The following is a 13,730-nucleotide window of genomic DNA, read 5'->3' on the forward strand; positions in this document are numbered from 1 at the left end:
CTTTGAATGAGTAGATGTGTCCAAACTTTTGACTGGTACTGTATATTTTCACTGTTCTAATTTTGTTGGTAACTGATATATAATTGCCGTCATATATCAGCCATATTTAACACCCCATCAGTACTTAATGCTTACGTAGACATTAAAGATGTGCTACTGAGTAAAACTCAACGCAGGCTTTCAGAAACCTTTTTCTGCATATCTACATATTTTGCCACTTTAATCTGAGTGAGAAGGACTAACCAAATCAGTGGAGGTTAAGGCTGCTTCACAGGTTTTTACCTCAGGTTGAGCTGTAAATGATAACTATCATTTAAAACAATGTTAGCTGACATTGACAGTTGAGTGACTTTTAGTGGCTACTCATTCACAACCAAATTAGACATTTTGAATCCATGGTCAAACTGGAGGCCATCTTTTTAGTCTCTTCGATAAGTCAGCCCAGTCAGTGACCTTGTCTGTGGGGTGCTTAGGCACATTAGTAATGGCTTAGCGAGGAAGATGTCTAATTCCAAATCAATATCTAGTCTTTAATGTTTCAATACATGCAAATAGTTGGGATCTTCAAAGGAGTGTTTAAAGACTGAAAGGGGCCTTCTGGATCTAAAGTATATAATTAGAGCATAGATTGTAAGCATGCAACATTCTCATTTCGGGCTGAATGAAGACTGGATATAGGGATTCATTCTGGTTAATTATAATCAATACAGGATTTCACTCACACTTTCAACATACCACACACACACACAGACACACACACAGGATTATGCTACGGTGAACAAATTGTTGACGTATGTCACAGCTAGAGAGTCAAGTGGGGACGAAGAGATTCAACGAATTTAGCCAGACGTCATCAAAGGCCCAGCTATCTACGCTTATGTCCAAAAACTTCAGTGATCATTTAAAAATGGAAAAAAAGGTGTTCCAAATCATTATTTCTTATAGGAGTAATTGCAGTCAATTTTGCAGTCAAGTTAATGCTACAGTACACCTACTTCAGTGGTCACTGTGGTCGGGCTTTGGCTACTTCCCTCGAGTGCTCCACAAGCAGTAGCCAAAATACTGTGCCCCACATTGTGTTGCTTGCATTGCTAACTTTTTTCCTCAATTCTCAATAGACCCCATACGGAAGACTCATGAAAAACATATTTGCACATATATGCAGAAGATTTCTCAAAATATATTTACATATGTGCCCTGAATATGTTAATGAAATATATAACTTGCGCATTTCACAATATGATAATACAATGCATGTCATATATTTTTTCGCCTTTTCAGTTTCAATATAATGAACCACTTTGTACTCCAAGTTTACATTTCATAAGAGACTTATTATAAAAACAATATGCATACATTTTAACACAGTAATATGAATGCTATCCCTCTCTGTAAAAGTTCTTCAAAGAATTGGCTAGATAACATAATAAACACATGACAGTGTGAAACAATACAAATATGGAAATATATCACTCAGATGTAAATGTTAAATGCATATTACCAACTATAATTTTGTATTTAAGATATATTAAAACATATTTGAAAATGGCTAAAATCGAATATGTAAATATATGCATGAAATATATGGCCATACATTAGCAATACATATAATACACGTGTATATGTTAAAAAAATATATAGGCACATATTAAATATATGTCTTTTCAAAATATATGTCACTATATAATACTTGCTTGTGGGACTGTCTCACAGCTATAGTTAACATATTATACATTCTTTCTCCTGTCAGCTGCTATCCTACTCAAATACAATCAAGGAGGAAACAAATTTGCTACATTAATGGGATGAAACAAATTTGCGTATAGAGTATGGAGTATCAGCCAGCGATATGTGATACAGCTGCCTGGTGACGCAAGTCTGTTGGCATTTGATAGGGACAGTCGGTGGGAAGCGCCCCAACCCAAAACTGTTTGACAACTTGTACTTCACACAAGTTTGTCTTTAATTTATGTCACAGTGACATCCAGATAATGACCAGTCATCCAGTACTAACCAAATTAGTTACATTTACTGTAGATAAATATCTCCCTCACCTATTAAGACTCTGGCCACAGCCTGCCTGTATTTATTGACCCACTGGCCATCTGCATGCAAAAACAATATTGATGTGATCCTCTAGTTAATGTACTCATAATCATCACCATGTACAGCTAAAAAAGGACTGGCTACTCAGCAGAGTCTGGGTGCTTTCTGGATCTCTTCCTAGGTTCTAACCTTACATCAGAGTTTTTCCTAAATGTGACACTTTTCTGTTCGCCTCTCTCTTTAGGATTTTAAGCTGTGTATCTGTGTAAGCACTTTGTTACAAATGTACATATTAAATTTGATTGGTTGATGAGTACAATGTTCTTGCCAGCATATAAACTACTTAGTTGAGGGCTCACTAAGACAAGTAAAAGTTCAGTTTAGTGAAGTTAATTAGCTGATGTTTAACTGATCACTCTGTTTTCCGTTTAGACTTTACTCCATAACAGCACCATCGGAAACAGAAGAGGCATGATTTGACGAGGAGGAGTGTGAGGAAAATTGTGATGGCCAGTAGGAAGGTGAATACGTCCAGGCTATGGTACTGGTACCAGGTGAGGTCATGGGCTTGGACCCTCAAATGCTTTGCTCCTTTGTTCCTCATGGTGAACTCTACCCAGAACACTGCCTCATCTTTGGGACTCATGGGTCTGTCATGGTGGATTCTGGACAACCTCATTGCATTCTCCTTATACAACGGCTCATTGATCACAGTGTTGAGTCCATCTACAAGATCCTGGGTTTTCATGGTGTTGAAGTCCATGATGACTGCGGCTCCCTTGGTCTTCATGTGAACCATGTTGTCTGGCTGGTCAGCAAACAATGGAATCCCCACCATGGGGACCCCGTGGTAGATGGCCTCATAGATGCCGTTGGTTCCACCGTGGGTGATGAAAGCTCTAGTCTTGGGGTGTCCCAGCAGGTCATTCTGGGGGATCCAGTCATAGACTCTGGTATTCGGGGCCAGTGTCTCAGGTTTTTGTCCGCTGAGCCTCCAAAGGACCTTTTGAGGGATCTGTCCCAAGGCCGAGGCGATCATGTTTCCCCTCTCTGTGGTTAGGTTTTTGATCATGGATCCCAGGGTGAAAACCACAATACCGTAGTCTCCAGAGCTTTGCACAAATTCCTCCATGTCTGCAGGTAAGGGTTTGGCTGGCTTGCAGTGGATTCCGCCCACAAACTTGAAGTTTGGCAAGAAAGGACGAGGATAGTCAAAGTCCCAGTACGTCCTGATCAGCCATATGTCAGCTTTGCCCATCATCTCACAATATGTTGATGGCTTCCCTCGAATTTCACTGTAGTAAGCATCCATGTCCTGCCAATATCCATATGCCATCATGTCCTGGGACACATAGAAGAGGAAGTTCCACAGTCTTTCAGTAAAGCTCATTTTGTCAGTTAACTTGACCATGGCACCAGGGACAAAGGATGGGGGCGCAGGCATCTGCCCACAGAGCCTCTCCCACATGTTAGCAATAGAGAAACGCAGGGAGTAGACCAGAGGAATGCCCAGAACCTCAGCCACTAGCTCACTGCAGGGGTAGATAGGATCGGCTAACATGACATCATACTTTTGCCTTCTCAGCTTTCCCATGATAGTCTCTGATCTTAACACTCCATCACAGATCTTAATGGAAAATTTGAACTCACTTTTCATAAGATGATATCCCTTCCAATGGATCTGCAAGTAGCTCAGATGGTCTATCTCATGCATGTGAAAATGTATCATATTCTCAAAAAAGTAGGTCATCTCTTGGATTGAGGTGGAGACGTTGAACGGTTCATAGATGAAGCGAGCCTCTTCAGTTGGGTCCATGTATAAAGAAGCATTCTGCACCAGCACTGTAACCCTGTGTCCTCTGTCTATCAAAGTGTCCAATACTGGCTTGAGGTTGATCCAATGACTGCCTTCAGAATGCCAAACTAAAATGTTTCCACAGTTAACATTTACTGTGAAACATAACTGAACAATCGCACAAACAGAAATATACCATGGCAGCTTCATTCTGACAGAAAATGTTGGGATATCTTCTAAGACCTTTTAAACCCTGAAAATTCTAATAATTATTAACAGAAGTTGAACTTGGTTGGACTTTAGCACTTATGTGATATATAATATAATAGGTGAGCCAGCTGCTTGGTTTTTGGATGTGATTAGTAAAAGCAAACATTACACAATCATGGTTGTGTAGTTGTTGGCTCTCTTCAAGCATACATAAACATTAATCCAGCTTCTCTAGCTACCACCAGTTTGCCCTGTTGGGAAACAATAGTTACCAATGAGACCAAAATCTTCCCAACATCCTGGACAAGAGCGTAGTAGTTGTAATATACTGTGACTCAGTGACTGAGACGCTGTTCACTTCACGCTGTGTTACTTTATCCTGCTTCTGCCAACTCTCTGTCAACAACAAAACCCCACCCAGAGCAGGTACGGTGGCTGAGAATGGACATTACAACTAAAACTAGAGTCACATTTCTGAATGGCGCTCCCTAGCGCCACACTGATACATTACAGTAGTCAGGGGTTGGTCAGAATGTTAGTCAGGGGTCTTATATAATTTAGGGGACAAATAATTTAGCTGAGTCACACTGTGTCACGCTTGGTGAGTGGTGTCATTTATAAGCATAATTTACAAGTCCACCTACAATGCTCTTCATAGGTATTGGAACAGTGAAGGGACATCTGCTATTTTTGCTGTACACATAAGACATTCAAAAGTACAATTAAAATATTAATATGAGGTAAAAGGACAATATGTCCCCTTTTGTTTCTGTTTGTTTCAATACTTATATGTTTTAGCAACTAAGAATAACAGCACTGTCAGAGTTATATCCCCCCATTTCATGTGAGCATAAATATTGGGAGAATGTAACTGAAAGCAAATGTAAGAAGTATAAAAGCTAGAATTTATTCGCAAATCCCTAGCACTCAAAAACAGCAGTGAGTATGTGACCCATTTCCAAACTCTTGGTATTATCCTTTGAGATGTTTTCCAAAGACAGTTTGAGCTGTAGCTTGTTTTGGGGAGTTTCAGGTTTCTCCTCAGCAATTTAAATGCATGTTCAATCGAATTCTAATTATAAAAATGATTTGGCCATTTGGACATTTACACAGAGGTTATTCCTCTGATAGCACCAGAACTTCAATTATGATTGGCAAAAGACAGCAAAATATACATTTAATAACAAAAAATCAAGAAAAGAAATATATAATACAGCATAATAATAAAACATAGAATAAGAAATAGAAATAGAATAAAACTAAATAAAACATGATAAAAACACAGGAAGCTATAAAAGCTGTAAGTCTAAACCGTGGGGTTCAGTTTAAGTGAGTCTAAGAGCTCAGTCATAGGCACGTGAGAAGAGAAGTGTTTTTGACCTGGATTCAAATATGTATACGTTTGGTGCATGTCTAAGAACTTCTGGTAATTTATTCCAGTTGTGTACAGAATAACTGCTAAACACAGCTTCTCCATGTTTAGTTTGGACTCTAGGCTCTTCTAGCTGACCTGTGTTCATGGATCTAAGAGCCCTGCTCGGTTTATATTCTCCAAACATATCCAAAATGTATTCAGGTCTTAAACCATTCAGAGATTCATAGTCAACCCTACTAGAGATAAAAGCATGGATGAGCTTCTCTTGGTCTTTTTGGGACACCAGGCCTTTGATTCTGGCTATATTTTTTAGATGATAGAATGCTGTTTTGGTGACCGATTTGGTATGACTGTTAAATGTGAGGTCTGAATCTTTCAGAACACCAAGATTACCCACTTGTTCCCTGGTTTTAAGGGCCAGAGAATCCAGCTCTTTACTAATACTTGTTCTTTTATTTTTGTTGCCAAACACAATAATTATCTTGGTTTAATTGTAGACAATTTTGGTTCATCCAGGTATTTATGTGCTCTATACAGTGACACAGAGAGTCTATTGAGCTGTTGTCATACGGTTCGAGAGTCATATATATTTGAGTATCATCGGCATAGCTGTGGTAGTTAATGTTGTTGTTCTATAGAATTTGGCCCAGAGGTAGCATATATAGATTGAACAGAAGCGGTCGGAGAACTGATCCCTGTGGAACTCCACATGTCATAGCCACCGTATCAGATTCATGATTACCAATGGTGATAAAGTAACTCCTGCCATCTAGATAAGATCTGAACCAATCAAGGACTGTCCCAGAGAGTCCTACCCAGTTTTCCAGCCTATCTATAAGTGTTCTATGATCTACAGTGTCAAATGTGATAATAGAACTAGAACTGTTATTTTATCTGAAACAGTATTCAGCCATATATCATTTAAAACTTTAATCAGGGCCGTTTTCAAAATTGCTGAGTTGATTGAAGACAACCTTCTCAATGATCTTGGCTATAAAAGGAAGATTTGATACAGGTCTATAGTTGTTCATTATTGATGCATCCAGTGTTCTCTTTTTTAACAGGGGCTTAATGGCAGCTGTTTTTAGAGACGTTGGGGAAATGCCTGATTGCAGAGAGCTATTAACTATTTGCAGGTCAATTGTTAATAGTCTGATGGCAGTGTGTCGAGACAACAAGTGGAAACTTTAAGAACTGTTTCTTCTAGGGATTTTTTATCAATTGTATTAAATTGCGACATAATAACCAGGTTATGTCTTGGTGATCATGGTGACGGTACAGAGTCCTTGTTAGACTGTGTAGTTCTGATGGTCCGTCTAATACTTACAATTTTTTCACTAAAGAAACACACAAATTCATTACATTTCACAGTGGACATGAGTTCTGATGCTATCTGCTTTATTGGGTTTGTAAGCTTGTCGACCATGACAAATAGAGTGCAGGTATTATTGATATTCTTGGTGATCATTCCCGATAAATGTTGCTGTCTGGCCCTGCGTAACTCATTGTTGAAGCTACCAAGGCTTTGTTTATAGATGTCATAGTGAATTTGAAGTTTAGTTTTCCTCCACTTACATTCTGCTTTCATACATTCTCTTTTCAGGGCGCTTACCATCATGGTGGTTCTCCATGGTGTTTTTTGTTTGCTCATAGTTTTCTTTACCTTTACCGGTGCAACACGATCCATGACATTCAATATTTTGGTATTAAAATGATCGAGGAGTACATCAACTGACTCAGCATTTATTGTTGGAGAGATAGCCATGGCTTCCATAAACTGAGCATTGATACACTCATTTATTTTTGATACTTTTACCGTGAAGCAACATCTCAACCGTTTGGGAGAGGACTAAAATTAAAAAACTATTGGGTCTGTAAAAAAAAATCAAAAACTTTGATTGTTGTTGTTAATAAATAATTTTTCCATTGCTTTTTTGTTAATGAGGACATTAAAGGGTTTTAAGTTAGTTTTCTCTAAATATCTCCTCTGGGTGACATCTTAACACCCTTCCGATCCTAGTATACCTAAGTGATATAATAGTGTCAGACCTGTGAAGAATGAACAGCAATAGTTTTCTTCTCTGGTACATTCCTGCGGTTCTCACAAATATGGGTTTGAAGACGTGTGGTTTTTCTCTGTGTAAGATATCACAGGTATATTTCAAATAAATAGGAAACCTTAATGGAAATAAGTGGTTGTGGTAGGCAGATTTAACCACAATATCTTTTACATTTGATGCTTTTTTATAGATCAAATGTACAGAATGCTTAAAGATGGGCTTCAGTTGTGGGTCAACAACTGAAGCCCATCTTATCAAAATTTACCAGGGGTTCCTGATTATCTCCTTAATTTCTTTTCCCGGTGGTGAATATTGGGTAAAACATGAGGGGAGACGTTATGCTTCGGTTGAAGGCTTTCCCGTTATGTTAGCCCACTGGTATGTTTGACGCTGGTCAGACTGCAACCACAAGACATCAACAACTTTGTGTTGGATAGTTGGTCGGAGAAGATTATCCTTCCCCATGCGGCTATACCCAGAGGTTTGGCTTTTGGGGATTTGATGCTCCTACCGCCTATAATACAGTACATGTTGGCAGACCGCACCTCAAGCATCATGAACAACGTCAGTATCATGCACCACTGCAGTAGGGGGCTTATCTTCCCTTGACTTACCAAGCGGTTTGTCATGGGGATGAAGCTCCGTGGCTCTCCACTACAGCATCCATATTAGGAACATTATCATTCCTCCCCAGAAACTCTGTTCTTCCTCCTCCTCAGTCATCAGCCCTCCCCTGGTCAATCATAAGCACTCCCCTGGTCAATCATCAGCCCTCTCCATGTCAATTGTCAGTCCTCCCCTTGTCAATCATCAGCCCTCCCCTTGTCAATCATCAGCACTCCCCTTGTCAATCGTCAGCCCTACCGTTGTCAATCGTCAGCCCTCCTCCAGTCAAACACACAATGTCCTGCATAATTGTCTCACAAACTATGAAGTCAACAATCATTCGAGGTGGCAGCCCCATAGAGGTTCGATACCTGCCTGACACGGTCCTTTGCACGCTCATCAGAGTGCTGACAGACAGTGCAATCTCCTTTATAGTCGCTGGATCTCCAGGCTTAACTGAAGGAGCATTGAGGGTGGCAGTGAGCTCCCCTGTACCATCTGAGGGAGCTGACCTTAGCGCTGCTTGCATGGCTCTGGTGTTTGGATTATAAATGAAGTGCTTAGCTAGTTTTGTAAGCAGTGTCTAATCTTGAAAGTAAGTATGGTTTGGATGTGAAGTATGTGCCACCTCCAACTGGTGATCTAGCTATGTTGACATTGTGCATATGGAACGAAGCAACAATTGGCTTCTTCATTATGGCTTTACTAAAGCAGACTGAGGCTATTATACACTCACCTAAAGGATTATTAGGAACACCATACTAATACTGTTTTTGACCCCCTTTCGCCTTCAGAACTGCCTTAATTCTACATGGTATTGATTCAACAAGGTGCTGCAAGCATTCTTTAGAAATGTTGGCCTATATTAATAGGATAGCATCTTGCAGTTGATGGAGATTTGTGGGATGCACATCCAGGGCACGAAGCTCCCGTTCCACCACATCCCAAAGATGCTCTATTGGGTTGAGATCTGGTGACTGTGGGGGCCATTTCAGTGCAGTGAACTCATTGTCATGTTCAAGAAACCAATTTGAAATGATTCAAGCTTTGTGACATGGTACATTATCCTGCTGGAAGTAGCCATCAGAGGATGGGTACATGGTGGTCATAAAGGGATGGACATGGTCAGAAACAATGCTCAGGTAGGCTGTGGCATTTAAACGATGCCCAATTGGCACTAAGGGGCCTAAAGTTTGCCAAGAAAACATCCCCCACACCATTACACCACCACCACCAGCCTGCACAGTGGTAACAAGGCATGATGGATTCATGTTCTCATTCTGTTCACGCCAAATTCTGACCATCTGAATGTCTCAACAGAAATCAAGACTCATCAGACCAGGCAACATTCTTCCAGTCTTCAACTGTCCAATGTTGGTGAGCTCGTGCAAATTGTAGCCTCTTTTTCCTATTTGTAGTGGAGATGAGTGGTACCCGGTGGGGTCTTCTGCTGTTGTAGCCCATCCGCCTCAAGGTTGGGCGTGTTGTGGCTTCACAAATGCTTTGCCGCATACCTCGGTTGTAACGAGTGGTTATTTCAGTCAAAGTTGCTCTTCTATCAGCTTGAATCAGTTGGCCCATTATCCTCTGATCTCTAGCATCAACAAGGCATTTTCACCCACAGGACTGCCGCATACTGGATGTTTTTCCCTTTTCACACCATTCTTTGTAAACCCTAGAAATGGTTGCGCGTGAAAATCGCAGTAACTGAGCAGATTGTGAAATACTCAGACCGGCCCGTCTGGCACCAACAACCATGCCACGCTCAAAATTGCTTAAATCATTTTTTCTTTCCCATTCTGACATTCAGTTTGGAGTTCAGGAAATTGTCTTGACCAGGACCACACCCCTAAATGCATTGAAGCAACTGCCATGTGATTGGTTGATTAGATAATTGCATTAATGAGAAATTTAACAGGTGTTCCTAATAATCCTTTAGGTGAGTGTATGTCTGTCACAGACGATCAGCATTTTCTATGTAGTGTATTAACATGGCACTGATGGGGGTTGCGTTAATGTTGGAAGGTAACCTCATTCTTTCAACCAAAATGTACAGTCACATTTAGCTAAAATATGTAAACATTATTATTATTTTTTTAAATAAAGTGTTTGTATCCCTTTTGAAAGTCACTGGCCTTGTGCCTTCTTCCACCACTGTGGTTAGTCCCTGGCAACGCAGTCAGTTTTTTGTTAATGCCTACTTGAACCAACAGTGGACAGAGTGCACAGTATTTCAGTGATGTGGGAATACATGAGGTTCTGCTGCACACTGTGCATTTCCTTACAGTTCTTTTTTTGTTTACTGAAGTGACAATTTGGAAGCAAACTTTAAATTAGGTCCACAATCCTGGTTCCCTGAAAACGAAGGGCACAATACCATCAAGGTGCCATTAAGAAAGGACTACAATCTTTGTGGGGAGGCCAGAGCTGTGATTATAGTGTCACCTGGAAGGCTGGGCTTACAGTCCAGCTTAAACTCTCATTAGCCTTGAAAGGTTGATGGAGTCATTCATTAACATTGTACATGTAGTGAAAGCCTATACACCCATATTTGTTCTTTCTTCAAGGACCCAGGGTTATAGACATAATTGCATGTTTCTCTCATGAGATGGGGAAAGAAGTTGCAATGCATCATAAGTAACAAACACCTGCAAACAATTAGTGTGCAAAAAAATAACAAGGTTGATGTTCATCTAAAGCCTCTCATACTTTAAGTATATACAGCACATAATGGAACTATTTATAGCATATTTCCTATATTTAAAGAAAACACATACACCACTCCAGAAGTTGACATGTTGGCAGCTTAAGTTTGGGTCTATTTAAGTCAGACACTGGTTTGTGGTCACTGCTCAGTTTTAGCTCTACCACAAACTATGGTAGTTTCAAACCCAACACATTTCACACGCCTTTCAGTCAGACTGGGTACTTTTATAATGGCCAAATCTGTGATACTACATTGTGTGTGTGTGTAATTGAACAAATTTGTTTTAGAGTAACGTGAAACGGTTTGCTGAATCCCATTTATGTTGCTCTCCCACTAGCCCTTCCCAGCTGTCTTTTGTAACTGCAAGGTTTCTGAGGGTAATATACTACATAAAGAAACATCCTGGAGTATTAAACACACCACATGTTTATGATGTTTTACACATTGTATTCTTAAAATAGGAGAAATACAATAATTGCTCTACATGTGGATTAAACGCTACATTTTTTTGGTTAAGTCAAAGCATCAAGCAATTTGTTTGTAGTAGTGTGTAGGACAGAACCATTTTTGCTGAAACACCACATTCCCAAATACTGGCTTAAACCAAACAAACATTTGAGTGAATCTTAAAGATTCAAACCCTCATAATAAAACAAGATTCACAGACAACAAATGTTAAGGTCAAGCTATGTAATTTCACATTTATTTAAATATCAAGCCGGTTATACTTTCAATTTCACTGGTTTTTGTAAATGAATAATCAGAGAAAAAAAAATTGACAATGTCAAACTGTATATAGATGGATCTTCACTCTACAAGTAAAAATACATAAGAACAGAACAATAAACATTTGCTGATGTTTAACTGATCACTCTGTCTTCTGTTTAGACTTTGATTCATACCAGCCCCTTTGGACACAGAAAAGGCATGATCTGACAAAGACAAAAATTAACAGCACACAGGCCAGCAATAAGGCACTCACGTCCAGGCTATGGTACTGGTACCAGGTGAGGTCATGGGCTTGGACCCTCAAATACTTTGCTCCTTTGTTCCTCATGGTGAACTCTACCCAGAACACTGCCTCATCTTTGGGACTCATGGGTCTGTCATGGTGGATTCTGGACAACCTCATTGCGTTCTCCTTATACGACGGCTCATTGATCACAGTGTTGAGTCCATCTACAAGATCCTGGGTTTTCATGGTGTTGAAGTCCATGATGACTGCGGCTCCCTTGGTCTTCATGTGAACCATGTTGTCTGGTTGGTCAGCAAACAATGGAATCCCCACCATGGGGACTCCGTGGTAGATGGCCTCATAGATGCCGTTGGTTCCACCGTGGGTGATGAAAGCTCTAGTCTTGGGGTGTCCCAGCAGGTCATTCTGGGGGATCCAGTCATAGACTCTGGTATTCGGGGCCAGTGTCTCAGGTTTCTGGCCACTGAGGCTCCACAGGACATTTTGAGGGATCTGTCCCAAGGCCGAGGCGATCATGTTTGCCTTCTCTGTAGTGAGGTTTTTGATCATGGATCCTAGGGTGAAAACCACAATACCGTAGTCTCCAGAGCTCTGCACAAATTCCTCCATGTCCGCAGGTAAGGCTTTGGCTGGCTTGCAGTGGATTCCGCCCACAAACTTGAAGTTTGGCAAGAAAGGACGAGGATAGTCAAAGTCCCAGTACGTCCTGATCAGCCATATGTCAGCTTTGCCCATCATCTCACAATAGGTTGATGGCTTCCCTCGAATTTCACTGTAGTAAGCATCCATGTCCTGCCAATATCCATATGCCATCATGTCCTGGGACGCATAGAAGAGGAAGTTCCACAGTCTTTCAGTAAAGCTCATTTCATCAGTTAACTTGACCATGGCACCAGGGACAAAGGATGGGGGCGCAGGCATCTGCCCACAGAGCCTCTCCCATGTGTGGGCAATAGAGAAGTGCAGGGAATAGACCAGAGGAATACCCAGATCCTCAGCCACCAGCTCACTGCAGGGGTAGATAGGATCGGCCAACATGACATCATACTTGAGCTCTCTCAGCTTTCTCATGACAGTCTCTGATCTTAAGAGTCCATTACAGAACTTTATAGAAAGCTTAATGCCTCTCTTCATAAGATGATAACCCTTCCAATAGATCTGCATGTAGCTCATATCATCAATCTCATACATGTGAAAGTACATCCACTCCTCAAACAAATGCCTCATCTCTAGGGTTGAGGAGACATTGAAAAGTATGTAGCTGAATCGAGCCTCTTCAGTTGGTTCCATGTATAAAGAAGCATTCTGCACCAGCACTGTAACCATGTGTCCTCTGTCTATCAAAGTGTCCAATACTGGCTTGAGGTTGATCCAATGACTGCCTTCAGTATGCCAAACTAAAATGTTTCCACAGTTAACATATATGATAAATAACTGTGCAGTCAAACAAACAGAGATAAACAATGGCAGCGTCATCATGACTCCCTGGAAACGTGTTGAAATCAAAGCCTCTTAAAAACCCCTTTTAAAGTCAAGCAATCATTAACTGCATTTCTAGGACTAAATAGTAAACTTAGCGACTGAACGAACCAACCTTGAACTTGCTTTGTTTGCTGACGCGGAATTGAGAAAAGGGCTTGGCTAAAATCAATTAGTCACGCTTTTAAGAGCGGGACAATTGGCGTTTCTATAACGACCTTGATGTGATACCAGAGACATTATAGTTATTAGGAGATGACCCCAAGTTGTCTTGTAGCGCAAACGGTGCTAAGCTATCTTGCCTAAATTCCGTGTAGAAAGCCAGGGTTTTGTAGGAAAAATGTCGGGAAAAGGTTTTTAACAAAATTCGCAATGTACTGATTAAAATAACAAAGTAATACGAATAACAAATTATATGTGTCAAATATTTAGGAAAATATCCATAATATTGGTTCTTGTTTACGTATATTAATAGC

General features: G+C 40.4%; 1 protein-coding gene across 2 annotated transcripts; it reads right to left on the bottom strand.

Annotated features, from left to right (window-relative positions):
* Positions 1-1,583: 1,583 nt before the first annotated feature.
* On the bottom strand, positions 1,584-13,614 carry LOC105027373 (UDP-glucuronosyltransferase 2A1-like). Of its 2 annotated transcripts, none has more exons than XM_010899465.5 (2): positions 13,158-13,614; positions 1,584-3,954 (listed from the first exon to the last, which is right to left on the bottom strand). In XM_010899465.5, the coding sequence occupies exons 1-2, from the start codon at positions 13,252-13,254 to the stop codon at positions 2,459-2,461; spliced, it is 1,593 nt and encodes a 530-aa protein (XP_010897767.1). In that variant the 5' UTR covers positions 13,255-13,614; the 3' UTR covers positions 1,584-2,458. The 2 variants fall into 2 exon arrangements, with proteins under 2 accessions (XP_010897767.1, XP_019897308.1); XM_020041749.3 differs by having other exon boundaries at positions 2,459-3,969; positions 12,549-13,609.
* Positions 13,615-13,730: the final 116 nt, after the last annotated feature.

Source organism: Esox lucius, chromosome 21, assembly GCF_011004845.1.
Source record: "Esox lucius isolate fEsoLuc1 chromosome 21, fEsoLuc1.pri, whole genome shotgun sequence".
In the NCBI taxonomy this organism is placed as follows: Eukaryota; Metazoa; Chordata; class Actinopteri; order Esociformes; family Esocidae; genus Esox; species Esox lucius.